This window comes from Gymnogyps californianus, chromosome 1 (assembly GCF_018139145.2).
Source record: "Gymnogyps californianus isolate 813 chromosome 1, ASM1813914v2, whole genome shotgun sequence".
In the NCBI taxonomy this organism is placed as follows: domain Eukaryota; kingdom Metazoa; phylum Chordata; class Aves; order Accipitriformes; family Cathartidae; genus Gymnogyps; species Gymnogyps californianus.
Window position 1 is genome coordinate 33,103,353 of NC_059471.1, and position 13,288 is coordinate 33,116,640.

Consider the following 13,288-nt stretch of genomic DNA (forward strand, 5'->3'; position numbering starts at 1 on the left):
TGGCACGTATGTTGCCCTTATGACTGCAACATGGCTAACTTCCTTGAGGGCTCATTTCTAAAGCTTCTTTCACTTGTCTTTCACATTCTCCTGTTTCCTTGGTGATTTGTCTGGCCTCATCAGTGTCTTGTTATTAATGCATATTTGCTCAGCTGGGAAGTCACTTTCTCATTATTCAAGCCTGCCATGTGCTGGCCATTTGTGATATGAAATCTTGTCTGTCTTACAAAAAGAGAAAAACACTCTTCCAGACGGTCCATGGTAGTACTGGGAGAGGTATTTGTATTTTTATTTTGCAATTGGTTGTGTACCTGAGATTTCATTTTGATTCATTATTTCTTTTCCTTCTACCTAAGGAGGATTCTGAAAAGAAATATTTACCGTCCTTCCCCTCTGTATTTGTGAACAGCTTCTAAGAATTTTGAAACACTTATTTTGCTTGCTGATTTTTGTCCCTTTCCATTTGGCAAACTTTAACTTCTTTTTCTTTCTATAAAATAAAGTTAGAAAAGACACAGCAAGGTTTTACTCGGCAGGAAAAAAGAGAATAAAACCTCAGAAATTGCTAACATAAATGAGTGTTTTAATTTTTAGGTGAACTGTGCAGTCCTTTCAATGCCTGTGATTTCATACTTTTTAGATCTCTGATTCTAGTGTAGTTTAGGGAAAAGGGCTGCACTTTTGCACAAGTGAGAACTGCTTCCCAGAGTTACTGTTTAGTGTGCAAGCCTTGGCTTCATTGGGACTGAAAAAGGTAGCCTTGGTTGGGATAGGGCCTGCCTATTTGAGGCACATAAGTTTTGCCTTGATTTTAGGCACCTAGTAAATCAGATCTCCCCATTTTTCCTGTATAGGGATATATTCCCTATAGGTAGTAAGTGGAGAGTAAGATGCTGCCCCCAAATATTATATCGATAGGAGAATTCAGTTTGCCTGAGTTCACTAGGTGTCTAAGATGGCCATTCAACTGAGTTGGCTTAGTTAGGCTGTTTAAGACCATCCTTCTTTGGCTGATATACTCATTTCAGAAGAATTTGCCACAGATCTTTTCTGGACGCTCTGCAGCTACTCCAGAAATGGGAGAGAGCGTCCCTGCCTCCTTCCCGTGGCTGAACAGGCTGGGTTTGCTGAAACTGCCTGCACAACCTATGATCAAAGTCAGCGCTCCCACCTCAGAGATGTTCTTTTGTCTGCTCTTCTTCACTTCCCTTTCCTTAACGTCTTTGTAACCTTTTCATACTTCATTTCAAGCAGCCGTAGAGAAAACCATAACCAAAATAGCAGGGGCAGGACCATTCAGCAGTATAACTGCTAAACTTGTGGCAAATGCTGGTTTTCCTGTTTCATTATTCTGTCAGCCTTACAGTATCTTAAGTACAGCCTCAGGCCCTGTGGTCTCTTCTGATCTGCCTCCCTTTTCTTAGCATGCTAAGTTGATGGTTTCATGCTGGAAACCATGCTTTCCTTCTGAGACCCTTCTCTGTCCTGCTAGGCTCGGTGTGTGACCACACTTCTAGATATGTCCATAATTTATATTTAAATGTACACATGTAACACGGCCTTTTGGGGAGCAATGAAGAACTGTGGGCAGGGAGGAGGAGAGGAAAGAGAAGGAGTATTTCATGGTTGCACAGTGGTACACAACAGCAAGCTATTACTTTCCCTTTAGGGCTTCTCATATATTTCGAGGCACTGTGTGTTGTATGGTTGTTAGCATTCTCGGCCACACTGGCACCGCATTGTACACAGTCTGAGTAATTCAGCTGGCTTCAATAATGCCATCTATATTTAATGTTTCAGAAGCTGCGAAGATTGGTTTAAGATGGTAATTTTCTGTCTGCACTTTTGAGATCTACGCAATATGGGCGGTACTGAACTGTCTCTGACAGAGATTCAGCATTGGAGGTGGGAATGTGTGAAAAAAACAAAATAAAACACCCTTCCCCTCCATATAAAGAAATTAGCTACCTGCTTACGTACAGGGAGGATTTGGTCCTCATGAATGAAGGAAGCTTAACACTGGAGAGTGATATTTACCATTTCTATACAGAGCAGCTCCAGAGCTGCCACTGGAAACAAGCAATCTGTCTTGCATTTTTTTGTCTCAAATGCATTGATTGATCTCTGGAGAGACAACCCGTAGGTTAATTCTTTCTCCTTTCCCGTCTCCTCTCTGGAAATGCCAGTAAGAGGATATCAGTGACATCTACCAGTCTGATCTGGACCTACTACACAGCTTCATCTCTTAGGGTCAACCTGGCAGCCATGGTGACAAACGGTTTTGGTTGTACGTAGACCAGCTGAGCTTCCAGACTGGTGCTGGTGGAGCTCTAAGGCTGTTCAAGTGTCTCTCTCCAGGATCCTCAGAGCTGCAATGAGCACCGTGAGATGCTTTTCTGCTTCCTGACACTGGGATTTTGGCTCAGGGAAAAACCCTTGCATAACTTGCAGGGGACCCTCAGAGACCAAAGAATTGCACATTGAGGACCACTGGAAGACAACAGAAGAATGAGCCAGGTATTTCCTGGCTGTGTAACCAAGAAGTCACTCCTTTGCCTGAGGAAACTGGGGAACTGCTGTCTGAATGCCATGGATGTGCCACAAAGCTGGGGACATCAGGGCTTAAAGGAAATGGCCAGAGAGGTGAGACAAGATTGAAGGAAGGGACACTTTGGTAGCTGTGCTGGCAGTAGCTGTGAGACAAGCCAGCAGGATACAACAGGTGGGAAGTGGGGTAGCAAATGCTGCATAGGTGGGTGGGCACGGGGGGAAGCTCTGGCAGAAAGGCTGGATGAGATGGCAAAATAGGTGGAACAGTATCAGACAGCACAAACATTAAAACCAAGAACAATTTTTTATTTTAATTGATTGTGGTGTATACTTGAAAGCAATCTGAAGGGCAGAAGAAATATCTATAGGATCAATTTTTAATAGGCACATTTATGTGAAAAACAAAATAATTCTGAATAATTAAATACCATCATCTTGGCATCGTTCATTACAATCTTTATGGGAAGGCTGTCTGTTTATAAGCAGGCATGACAGCAGTCACTATTATGAAACTTGCCTCATTCCTGCCAGTATGAGATCCTCTTCCGATTTGCTTCTAATTTTGCCAAACATCACGTGTTTGTGCTGAAATTTTTCACCCTGTTCGTCTGTCTTAGACTGATATTTTTTTCAGTCAAATCTATTTCTTCATTTTCCAAAATGAGACTAGAAGGGAAAAATATGCTGTTTGGCAGGTATAACTCCTTGTTACAACTTCTTGCTGGCGGCATCAACCACTCAGGAAAAAGGAATCTCAGAACCTGACCCATGCAAAATTAGCAGGTTCTGCAGCTTTTTGAGATAAAGATGAGGGAGAGAAAAAGAAAGAAGGTTAAACCCCCAGGGAATGGCTACAAGGTTTAAACAATTCTGACGTCTTTGGGTGTTGGATGGGAAGGTCCCAGTTCTGTGAATGAAAAACCTTATGTGTGACTGGGAGTACAGTACCTTAGTTACAGATACTCTGTTTTCCACCCTTGTGAAAATAGGACCCATTTGCTGTCTTTGAAAATATGAGCCTATGCACACACAGTGAGCCTGCAGTAGTTGACAGTTTAACCATTGAGACTGCTGGAAGGTTTTATCTGGTATCAAGTGCTTTGCAGCTCATGCTGCAACCAGAATGCACACTCTCTTACCCCACGGAAACTGAGCAAGTTGGATATTTTCCTGGGATTCCTGTTCCTGGCTGGTCCAGACCCAAGTACAAAGGTGCAGAGCAGGGAGCATCTCTCTCTCGTGCTCTCAGAGAGTGTCTTCCACACCACTTCCTCCCATGCTCGGACAGTTTTGGAAAAATTGCCTCAAACATAAAACAGAAAAAGTCAGGATCAAAGGAAGAGGGATATAATTAGACTAGATCACAGTGGGAGATCACAGTGGGAGATGTGAAAATAAAACAGTGGAAGTTTGTGAGCTGATCTGCGGTATGTAAAACTTGGCCATGGAAGAACCATGGGGAGGGGGTGGGTAGGATGGGGAAGGAGATTTCAGTTCTGGCGGAAGTGTAACAAGTTCAACCCATAAGTGAAATTTGATTTCCCATTTGTAACAGTCATTCAGTAGTGAAAAGGCTTTCCGGGGGCAGAGATGTACTGAAAACTCACTTGGGATCTTCCAGATGGGAGCTTATATTGTTCAGAAGGACGGGCTCTAGGGTTTCTCCCAGAAGCTGGAGTAAAATCTCTGAACCAGGATGAAGGTGCAGTCTGGATGGTGGTGATGTTCTCCTCGGATATGCATCACTATTCTCTTCCTTCAGAGGCTGTGGAGCAAACAAGATCTCTTGTAAGGTTCTCCTCAGACTCCCTAGTACTTGTAGCACCACACTGAGACAATGACAATAATCAAATCCCATGCTTCACGGTTTCAGCTGATTCCCTGGAGATGAAAAGAAGGGCTTCCCTCCCCCAGTACATCATTGGCTAGATGCATTCCTGGCTTTGTGTGAGGATCATTTCGTTGATTTTGGCTCCTCCCTTTGAATCATCAGAGGCTGGCCACACTGGTGAGACATAACTGCTCAGAGAAGACTCTGAGATGGGGGGCAAAGACTCCTTTCTCTTAACAACCCTTGCCACGTTCAGATGTGTAAGATCAAACAGGTTGCAGCTGGGAAGGAGAGGACATTTCACCAGCCCCTATTAGGTGACACATCTGCTTACCAAACCTCAGGTGTCTCAGCTACTGACCCTTGAAAGGGCTTATGCTATCTTTCTGGTGTCTTGTATGCTCTGCTTCTCTTCTGAGGATTGGCATCCCTTCTTTCTAAATTGCAGACATCGGCTAGAGCTATCCTGGGTGAAGCTTAACGGTCTGTAATAACAGGAGGTTACATGAGGTGACCAAATGGTCCCTTCTGGGCTAAAAAGTTATGAAGTGTCTGGAAAGCTATAACTGTGCTAAGGACCTGCATGGGTATCAGTGTGTGACATATGACAGTATACACAAATTCAGTGTATCATCTTCTGAAAATGTAGGGAGTAGTACCCAACAGGCAAGATGAACACGGGCCTGAGGTGGCAATCCATCCCTGGTCAGGAAATGCCAAAGTAGAGCTTCCCACACAAAAATTGGTTGGGCAAGAGGCTCAGTGGAACAGACCTTGTTATTTCATGTAAAATCTTGAGATTTGAAATGCTCTTGTGCTGTGGTAGAGTGAATACACATACCTGAATATCTCTTGAAGGCTCCCAGGGAGCAGCCCAGGTGGCAAGATCTGTCAAAAAGCTAACCCAGCTGGACTGTAGAGTGTGTGAGATATAATCAGACATATACCCACATGTATTTTTACTTCAGTGGCTGAATTAATCCATCATACTGGTGTTCATTTACAACAGAAATACACTACCAATAACTCCACCAGTCCCTGAAATGTCATCTGTTTCCAAGCAGCTCTGAAAACAATACTGGCGCCAAGTCCTTTGATGCCTGGGACTTCCAGTGCAGTGGAAAAAGGCCACAGACTATTTCTAGGTTTGCTATCTGTAACTTATGAAGATGCTGAACACCTGCAACATCGGTTTGAGTCAGAGTTACCAGTCCTAAGCACAAGCTTAAACTAAGCTTTAGATGCTTAGATACATGTTAGATCAGTAACGCAAGTTAGCAAAGCAATTCCTCATTCAAGTAGTCCTTAAAAAGGAGTGTGCTTACAAGCAATATGTTGCCCCAGCAAATCATAGTTTCCTTTCTTGATCACTAAGGGAAAGCACCATAAACTCCTTTTTAATCTAGTGTTTGTCTCCTCTTGCTCTTCAGCAGTGTCTAACACTCATCACATCAATACAAAAATATATAATTATTTCAGAATTAATTAAATCTACTGACCTGCTCTTGACAGTCACAATAAATCTATGCAGAACCTGAAGCTAGCCAAGACCAGGTGATGTGGGCTTTTAAATATGTCCCTACATCCCAGAATTCTCTTCATAAAAATAGGTTTTGGTCATAGCTTTTTGTTTTGACAGTTCAGATCAGCAGTCTTCCTGGCCGATATATTGATTGTAGGGCGTCAGTCTTCCTGATCTAATAAAATATCACAGCACAAGGGAAAAAAAGGAAAGCTTTTGTCTTCTTGGCAACTCAGTGTGAAAGCTTTCCAGAATATTGCTTTGCATAGAATGAAAATGGCTGTGGGCCAATGACTAATTATATTAAAGGACTGTGCTTTTAAATTATTTATGTACCGTAGTGTTTACCCTAGTGTTATTAAAACCACTGCATATACATCTACAAATAAGATTTTGGTTCAGATGAATGTGACAGTCGCTCTGTGGGTGATATACTGTACCAGGAGTTTCTACTTTAATGTAACAAATAGCTTAACACACATTAACAGATGCATTACTTGTGCAGCACTGCTGCCGAAGGAGATGCAGATGAAAATAATTTACCTCTGATTTACCTCTGGTCCATTTAGACACAGCAGATTATGCAACAATAATAAATGTAGGAGCAGACTGCAAAGCATTGTTTGAAACGAGGATTTATCAAACTGAGGATTTAAAACTGCTTTGGATCCAGACGATGCTAACCAGAAACTTCTTTTGTTTGTGCAGCAATTGCTGAGCATACAGGAAGAATTAAATAACAAAAAATCTGAACTGGAGCAAGCCAAGGAAGAGCAAACACATACACAAGCAATGCTTAAAGTCCTGCAGGAACAGGTGAGTGTTTCTGGTGGGAGAGAAATGCTGGCTTAGGCATGCTAAGGGGACAGAGGACTCAGGGCTTCACCTCCAAAATCCATAGGAGTCTGACCACAGAATAGGCTGTGAGCAAGACATTACCTTATGTGGCCTGTGTATCTGCTCTGATTAGCATTTGTGAATGCAGCTGAGGCTAACACAGAGTTTATGAAAACAGAGTGAAAAGGGACCGTTATTTTATACTATCCAATATTGAATTCCATGTCCTGAGTAAGAATTCTTCTTACGTTACTCTACATAGATATCTGTGATGTATGCTTTTGCTCTGAATTAAAAAAACATGTTGGGAGAGTTAAATATACCTGAAACAAAACGGCTCTTTCTTTTAAGACTAGTATTGAAAAAAAAGAGCTTGGCATCCCCTGTGTTATTCATGCAGATATGAGTATACAAAAAACTTCATCATAATGGCATTAAAAAAGTAGTTATCGATGCACTTATTTAAGCAGTGAGAAGTAAACATCTGTAAATCTGATTATCACACCTCCTTTGATACTAAGTATCAAAGTGAGTGAGAAGTATATTTGATAATATTGTTTTATAAGCATGGTAAGATGGATAGTTACACAGCAAAAAGAAAATCTCGTGCTAAATCTGTAAATCTGGAGATGAAACAGTGCATTGTGTGCAAGCACAGTGTGCACAAATACATGTTGTCTGTATAGACCACGTGACTGGGACACACTGAAATCATAAATCCCCACCTGTGCTGCACAGGCACAGTCTCTGCTTTGAGACCTTATTTTAATCCATTCCATATAAACTTTGAGCTAAAATATTTAATGACTTGGTGAAGTATTTGCAGTTTAAAGGCTGTGGGATCTGAATTGCTTAGATGGCAGAGATTCAAAATGCTGATGATTCTTATGTTCAAGATTTTTCAGCATGTATGTCTGCATATGTCTGAAGGCAGATTTATACATTTAATGTACATATTGGGAAAAGTAAATTATGCTTATTTCAGGTTTTTTAATGCTCATTATGAAAGCTGTGACATTGTTCCACATTTAACATTTTGTCTTTGAACATATCTAGTGACAAATATATGCTAGAAACTAATAATTTAGATTCTGGAAAAAATAAAGCTTTTATGTTCAGATACATGTTCTTAGCACTTATGGTTACAGAGATAACCTTCAAAATGAGAGCTGATGCAAGACTGTATTACACAAAATGCCATGAGGAAGAATGGATTTGATAATGACAGAATCTTTACAAACACAGAATCCACCAGATCTCTTGAGTTAATTGCATCTCATTTCCATTTTTACATGGCATTCAAGGCATAGCGTTAAAAATACTTAAAAAAGGAAAAAATGAAATTTCATGACGTTATTTTACATCTTGGTAGCAATTAAATGCTGCAAAACCATATAGGAAGATCTTACAATGCTAGGCCCCAGTAGGGACCACCAAGACAGACTTTTGAATCTCTGCAGACTCCTACTAATTGCGAATCAAATGTGCACTCATGCTAGGCAGACAGACGAAACAGTAGCTGGAAGAAAGGCAGGATGGATCTGCATTTCTCTTGAGAATTAGCTCTGAAACATGCCTAAGGCCAAGACTGTAAGTAGCCAGAATTCCTAAGGAGTGCTACGCAGCCAGTGTGCTTCTCCAACAGCCCTGAACCTGTTCCAAAACTTTCCAAAACAGCAGAAGCCCTAGCAGTAATGACCCCCACTTGCCAAGGCTCACAGCTTTCCTTTACAAGCACCACAGCTCATCTGTGTGTTTTATCCACAATGGGTATTGAAAATCATCCGGCAGAGTCAAATAAATATGAACATTTCTTTCAAAAATAAATAGCACCGGGCTCCCGCCTCGATTGTATGCTAAAATCTGCCTTTTCATCTCAAGCTGGCAGAGGGATCCCGCCTTGCCTCGCCACGGGCATGTTTGCACAGAGAGGTGCAGCTGTGTCTGAGCATGTCTGGTGGCTCAGCGCATCTCGCGCTGATCCAGTTGCACCAACCCAGCCGTGTCCAGGCTGGGACGTCCTGCTGGGAGAGGTCTCATTTGCCTGTGCACCGTGTTGCATTACTGTACCCAAAAGGCTTCTGGATCAGATCTGGCCTGCGGCTGCCAGCTCTGGTTATCAGAGGGATTCACTGGTTTGAGTCAGACCTAGCCCACCATGGCATTAGACGTATCAGAGACTTCTAACTCCTCAACCCTTCTCCTTTCCTTTCAGGTAGGCCCTTGGTTGTTACTGGCACTAGTTCAGTGTGTTGCCTCAGCATACTCTCTGCTGGTAACATCACACTCGCCACTGACCTGCGATGGAGCCAGCCTAGGGGGTAAGGCAAGTCCTGTTTTTCCAATATTGTATGTTTTTCTGAGGTTCCTATTCCAACATTTCACTATTTAGGATGTGAGAGAAGAATATAATTTAAATTTTAATTTAGAAAAAAACAATATTGGAAAAAAAGGGACTTTACCCTTTAGCCTGTGGGAATGCAGCTGCACGTTTTCCACCATTATCTCCACTGGGTCACCTCCACCTCCTACTGCAGTGGTCCTAGTGTAGATGTGGATGCTAGCACCTTCTTGCCTGAGCTCTGGCATCCTTTTCAGAGCATGGCATGCAATAAAAGAGATGGAAAGGCTCAAGCGTCCTGTCTGCATTAGATTAACCAGTGGAGCAGTGCCAGGGTGATGATGGTGGGAAACCATGGTGGGGTGAAAGCCTGCCGGACCAACGTAAGGTAGAGGCTGAGCCCACTCTCCCGTCAAACACACATGTGGCTGACGAGAGAGTGGTATGTCACCAGCAGAACGCATGCGGAGCATTGCCCAAGGAGCCGGCAAGTCACCAAGGGGTGACGGCACTTTATCAACCTGGAAAAGGACAGGCGACAGGTAAGTAATGAACAGCACTCCTTGAGTGCTCAGGACATGGCATTAGCGTGCAGAACAGTTTTACATACCCGAGCACGCTCTCCTGACCTCGTATTCAGATGAGTAATTCAGCTGAACTCAACAGGACTGCTCACGTGAGGTGAATTTCTATAATGAAGAATTGGCAGAATCAGGAAATGTCTCTTTCAGTTGCACCGTGATGCAGAAATACCTACTTCTGGTGCTTGGCTGGAAGTAGCCATCTCGGCTCCTTCCCATCAGCCGTCCTCACAGTGAGGTGGCTTCCCAGAATGGTTATTTTTTCAGTGTAGGGAAAACATGTAGCATTCATTGGAAATGCATCACCCTGCTGTCAGTATAAATTGCAGACTTTTCGAGGGTATTGAAAGATAAGCATCAGTGAATTGAACTAGGAGACCTGATGAGTTTGCAGTCCCCAGCTATCCTTTGTACTACTTTATCAGGGATTGCTGCCCCCTTCCCTCTCCGTCAGGACTGGTTTAGTGGCTTGAGCAGCAGTTCCTGAACTGGTGCAGTTTACAGCCCTGCATAATAAGGTAGGCAGAGACCATGGCCCGCTTACCTTAATTGTCAGATTGGAAACTGTGAGAAGCCAGGAATTGAATCACATGCAGTTTAGTTGTTGCTGCCACAGGGCAAAAAGATGATGGAGGTAACCTAGCCACCCTAGGGTGGTAGTCCGCCAACGCTTCTGAGTCAGACACCTAATCAAAACGTAATAGTGTTCCATTTCACCTCGATTTTAGGACTGTTGTCATTCAGGATCACAGCCATATCATCAACAGTTACATCAACCCCAGCTTCTTTGGCAAAAAACAAGGAATGCAGAGGAAAGTTCTGTTTATTGTTCCCCATCTCTGCCCACCCCAGATATCTACTCTGAATTAAGTTAGAATATAAGCATGACTCTTCAGAGATTTACCTAAAGAGTAAATGGTTCTGAGCACTTCATTTAAGTGTACAAACCTCCACGGCTTGTAGGCTCAGGAGAGCTGTGGTGTCTCCTCCTTTCTGTGTTTGCTCAATCACAGGATGAACGACTGTGTATTTCACTGTGGCTCGAGACATGAGCTAGGACATTCCTTAAAGCTCTTGGGAGTGATTTTTACAATCCCCAATGTAATCCTGGATTTTCCCCCAAAAGCTAATTCAGGAGGAAAAAAAAGTTTTGGTTCAGATCATATATTTGGAATTGGCAGTGTCTCCTCAGTTCTTCCTGCCACTGGTTAAATAGAAGAGCTGTTCTCTTCACCTCCTTTTCCGTCATACCCAGGAGCCATGTCAGTTGTTTAGATGCTTCCTCAGGAAGGAAACATACAGTAGCACTGTGGCATCTTAAACAGCTCAAAATATATCATTCAAAAGTAATCATTAGCAAAACACTATTTAGCCAGTGGCAACTTGCAAATATTGTAAAGTTTAAATTAATAGCAACAAGAATGGGAAATGAAATCGTTTATTATTCTTGAGAGCCAATTCTGTACACTTTTTATGCCTTGAAACTACTTTCTAATCTTATTATTTAAAAAATAATGACCCAGTCTTATTATTTTCCTTTTTTTTTTGCCAACCTATCAAGCCTTAAGTATGTTGGTATCAAAATGGTTTGAGCAAAAACTCATTAGAATTATATGCTACATCTGTTTTTCTCATTGGAAGCTTTATAAAATGCTCCTTCAAATAAATCAAAGATAACTGTGTGAAATACTCAAGTAATGTGCTTGTTTTGTTCTGTTTTGTTTTTTGTTCACTCTTTGCAGTTAAAAAGTGCCAAGGAATTAGCAGAAATCAATGGGCATGATGAATCTCAGGCAAATGTAGGTACAGCTCTCTATGTATAGATTTAGAGATATATATATATGCATGCGTATGGTGTCAAATTTACTATTTATGTCTTAAAGCTGATAAAATGGCTGAATGATTTGCACACCAGGTTTGAAATGCCTGGGTTTTTTTTCCTGAAACCATAGGTTCAAATCCTAGCAAACTTCATTTCGAGGTAGATAAATTGGGTTCCATGCAATTTACTTTGTAGGATTTATTTGGATGAGACTTTAACAACCAATGTCCTACTTGCTGTATGTGGGTGTTAAAGATACCATGGAAACGACTGCAAGAGAAATGCTTTGCCTTAGTGTCCTGTCCAGGATTACTCAAGCTACAAAGTTATATACCATTTGTCTCTGTGGCTGCCACCTTGCAGCTGAGCAAGTCTGGCCATATTTCAGTTCTGAGTGAAGTGATTCGTACACATGTATAATTTGGAAACAGTTAATTTTCACAAGAGGACTAAATTAATTCATTGAGTCATTATTTTGTCCAAAATCGTTAAAGGACTTGTTAAGGTCATGTTTTTTAAAACCTGCTGCCAAAAAAAATGCTTCTGTTATTCCCTTAATGATTGCAGTCAAAACAGCAATTTGGATAAGGGGAGAAAGAAAAAAGGAAAACTTATCTGCTATGTTTGTCATCCAAACTGTGCAGCTTTGTGCTTTGTCATAAACATATGAAAATTAAAACTGATTATATATGATATCTTCCTCTTCACCAAGAGAACAAGCAACAGTCTGAACACTAATATATTTTAACATCTATTTTAGTCGATGTGTTGTCTAATGGCACAGCCAGGAAAGCAATTTTATTTTAAACCTGAATGGAAGGCTCAAATTTTGTGGACTGCTTTGTGATAAGGAAATGTTGTCCTCTCTTTTTTAATCCTTTCCTGAATCTCATTCATTGTGGTCTGTTTCCGCAGTGAAGTCGATAGAGCCTCATAGCTCTCAGCATTTGGACAGGAGACATTCAATATTGTCTGATAGCTCCAACAAATCTGCAATTGCAGTCTGTCTGCACAGCGTCTCGTTGCCCCTTTGAAAGATTCTGTTTGTAAACCAAAATAAAGACATTAATCCACCGATGATCTTGAAATGCTCACATTTGCTACCTAAAAACTTGTCTTTGTACAACAGCTGGTTGCAGGATTCCTAAAGGAATTTAGAAATGTAAGACTTAGAAACTTTCTAAAGGAACTCGCTTCCTCTCCAAAAATGTGGATGAAACAATGTTTTGCAGGATTGAAATGTTTTAAAGGAAAATGACCTAAATGCTTCAACTTTTTTCATTCTGGCTCATATGTAACTGGATAAAACAGAAGAGCCTGAAGGTTTTATTTTTACATAATATAAAGGTTGAAATAGCATTAAAATGAAACATTTCAATTGTGTAAAGAGAGTGTTTCAGTACATCATTCCCAGATATCTAAAACAAAGTATTTCAGAATCTTTGGTTAGTGGTAAATTTTTCAAAATGTAATATTTTGTTCCAGTTTGTGATTGTAAGAACTGTTCAAATGCCTGAATTTTCCATAGGATAGAAACTCTATTTTCTGCCCCTCTTTTCCATGAGCTCTTCCCATGATGACCTCATAGCAATATTAGACTCCAAAGAAAAGAAGTCAATACCTAAATTAATGGTGAAGAGGGAGACAGCTACAATTATTGAGTCACAGTTGCAGCCATGTATTCAACAATTATGCCACCATGAAATAGAGAAAGCACAGCAGCACAAATGGAAATAGAGAAATAGAGGGAAAGAACTGATGTTAAAACATTTGCTACAGTAATGAACTTTGTAAAATGGAAGTT

At 41.3% G+C, this 13,288-nt stretch overlaps 1 protein-coding gene across 1 annotated transcript in view; it reads left to right on the forward strand.

Annotated features, from left to right (window-relative positions):
* Positions 1-13,288, forward strand: part of ENOX1 (ecto-NOX disulfide-thiol exchanger 1) — a 371,798-nt gene that overhangs the window by 335,520 nt on the left and 22,990 nt on the right. The window contains exons 13-14 of the mRNA XM_050897187.1: positions 6,612-6,719; positions 11,405-11,461. Of these exons, the coding sequence (XP_050753144.1) occupies positions 6,612-6,719; positions 11,405-11,461 (165 nt within the window). The remainder of the gene's footprint in view (positions 1-6,611; positions 6,720-11,404; positions 11,462-13,288) is intronic.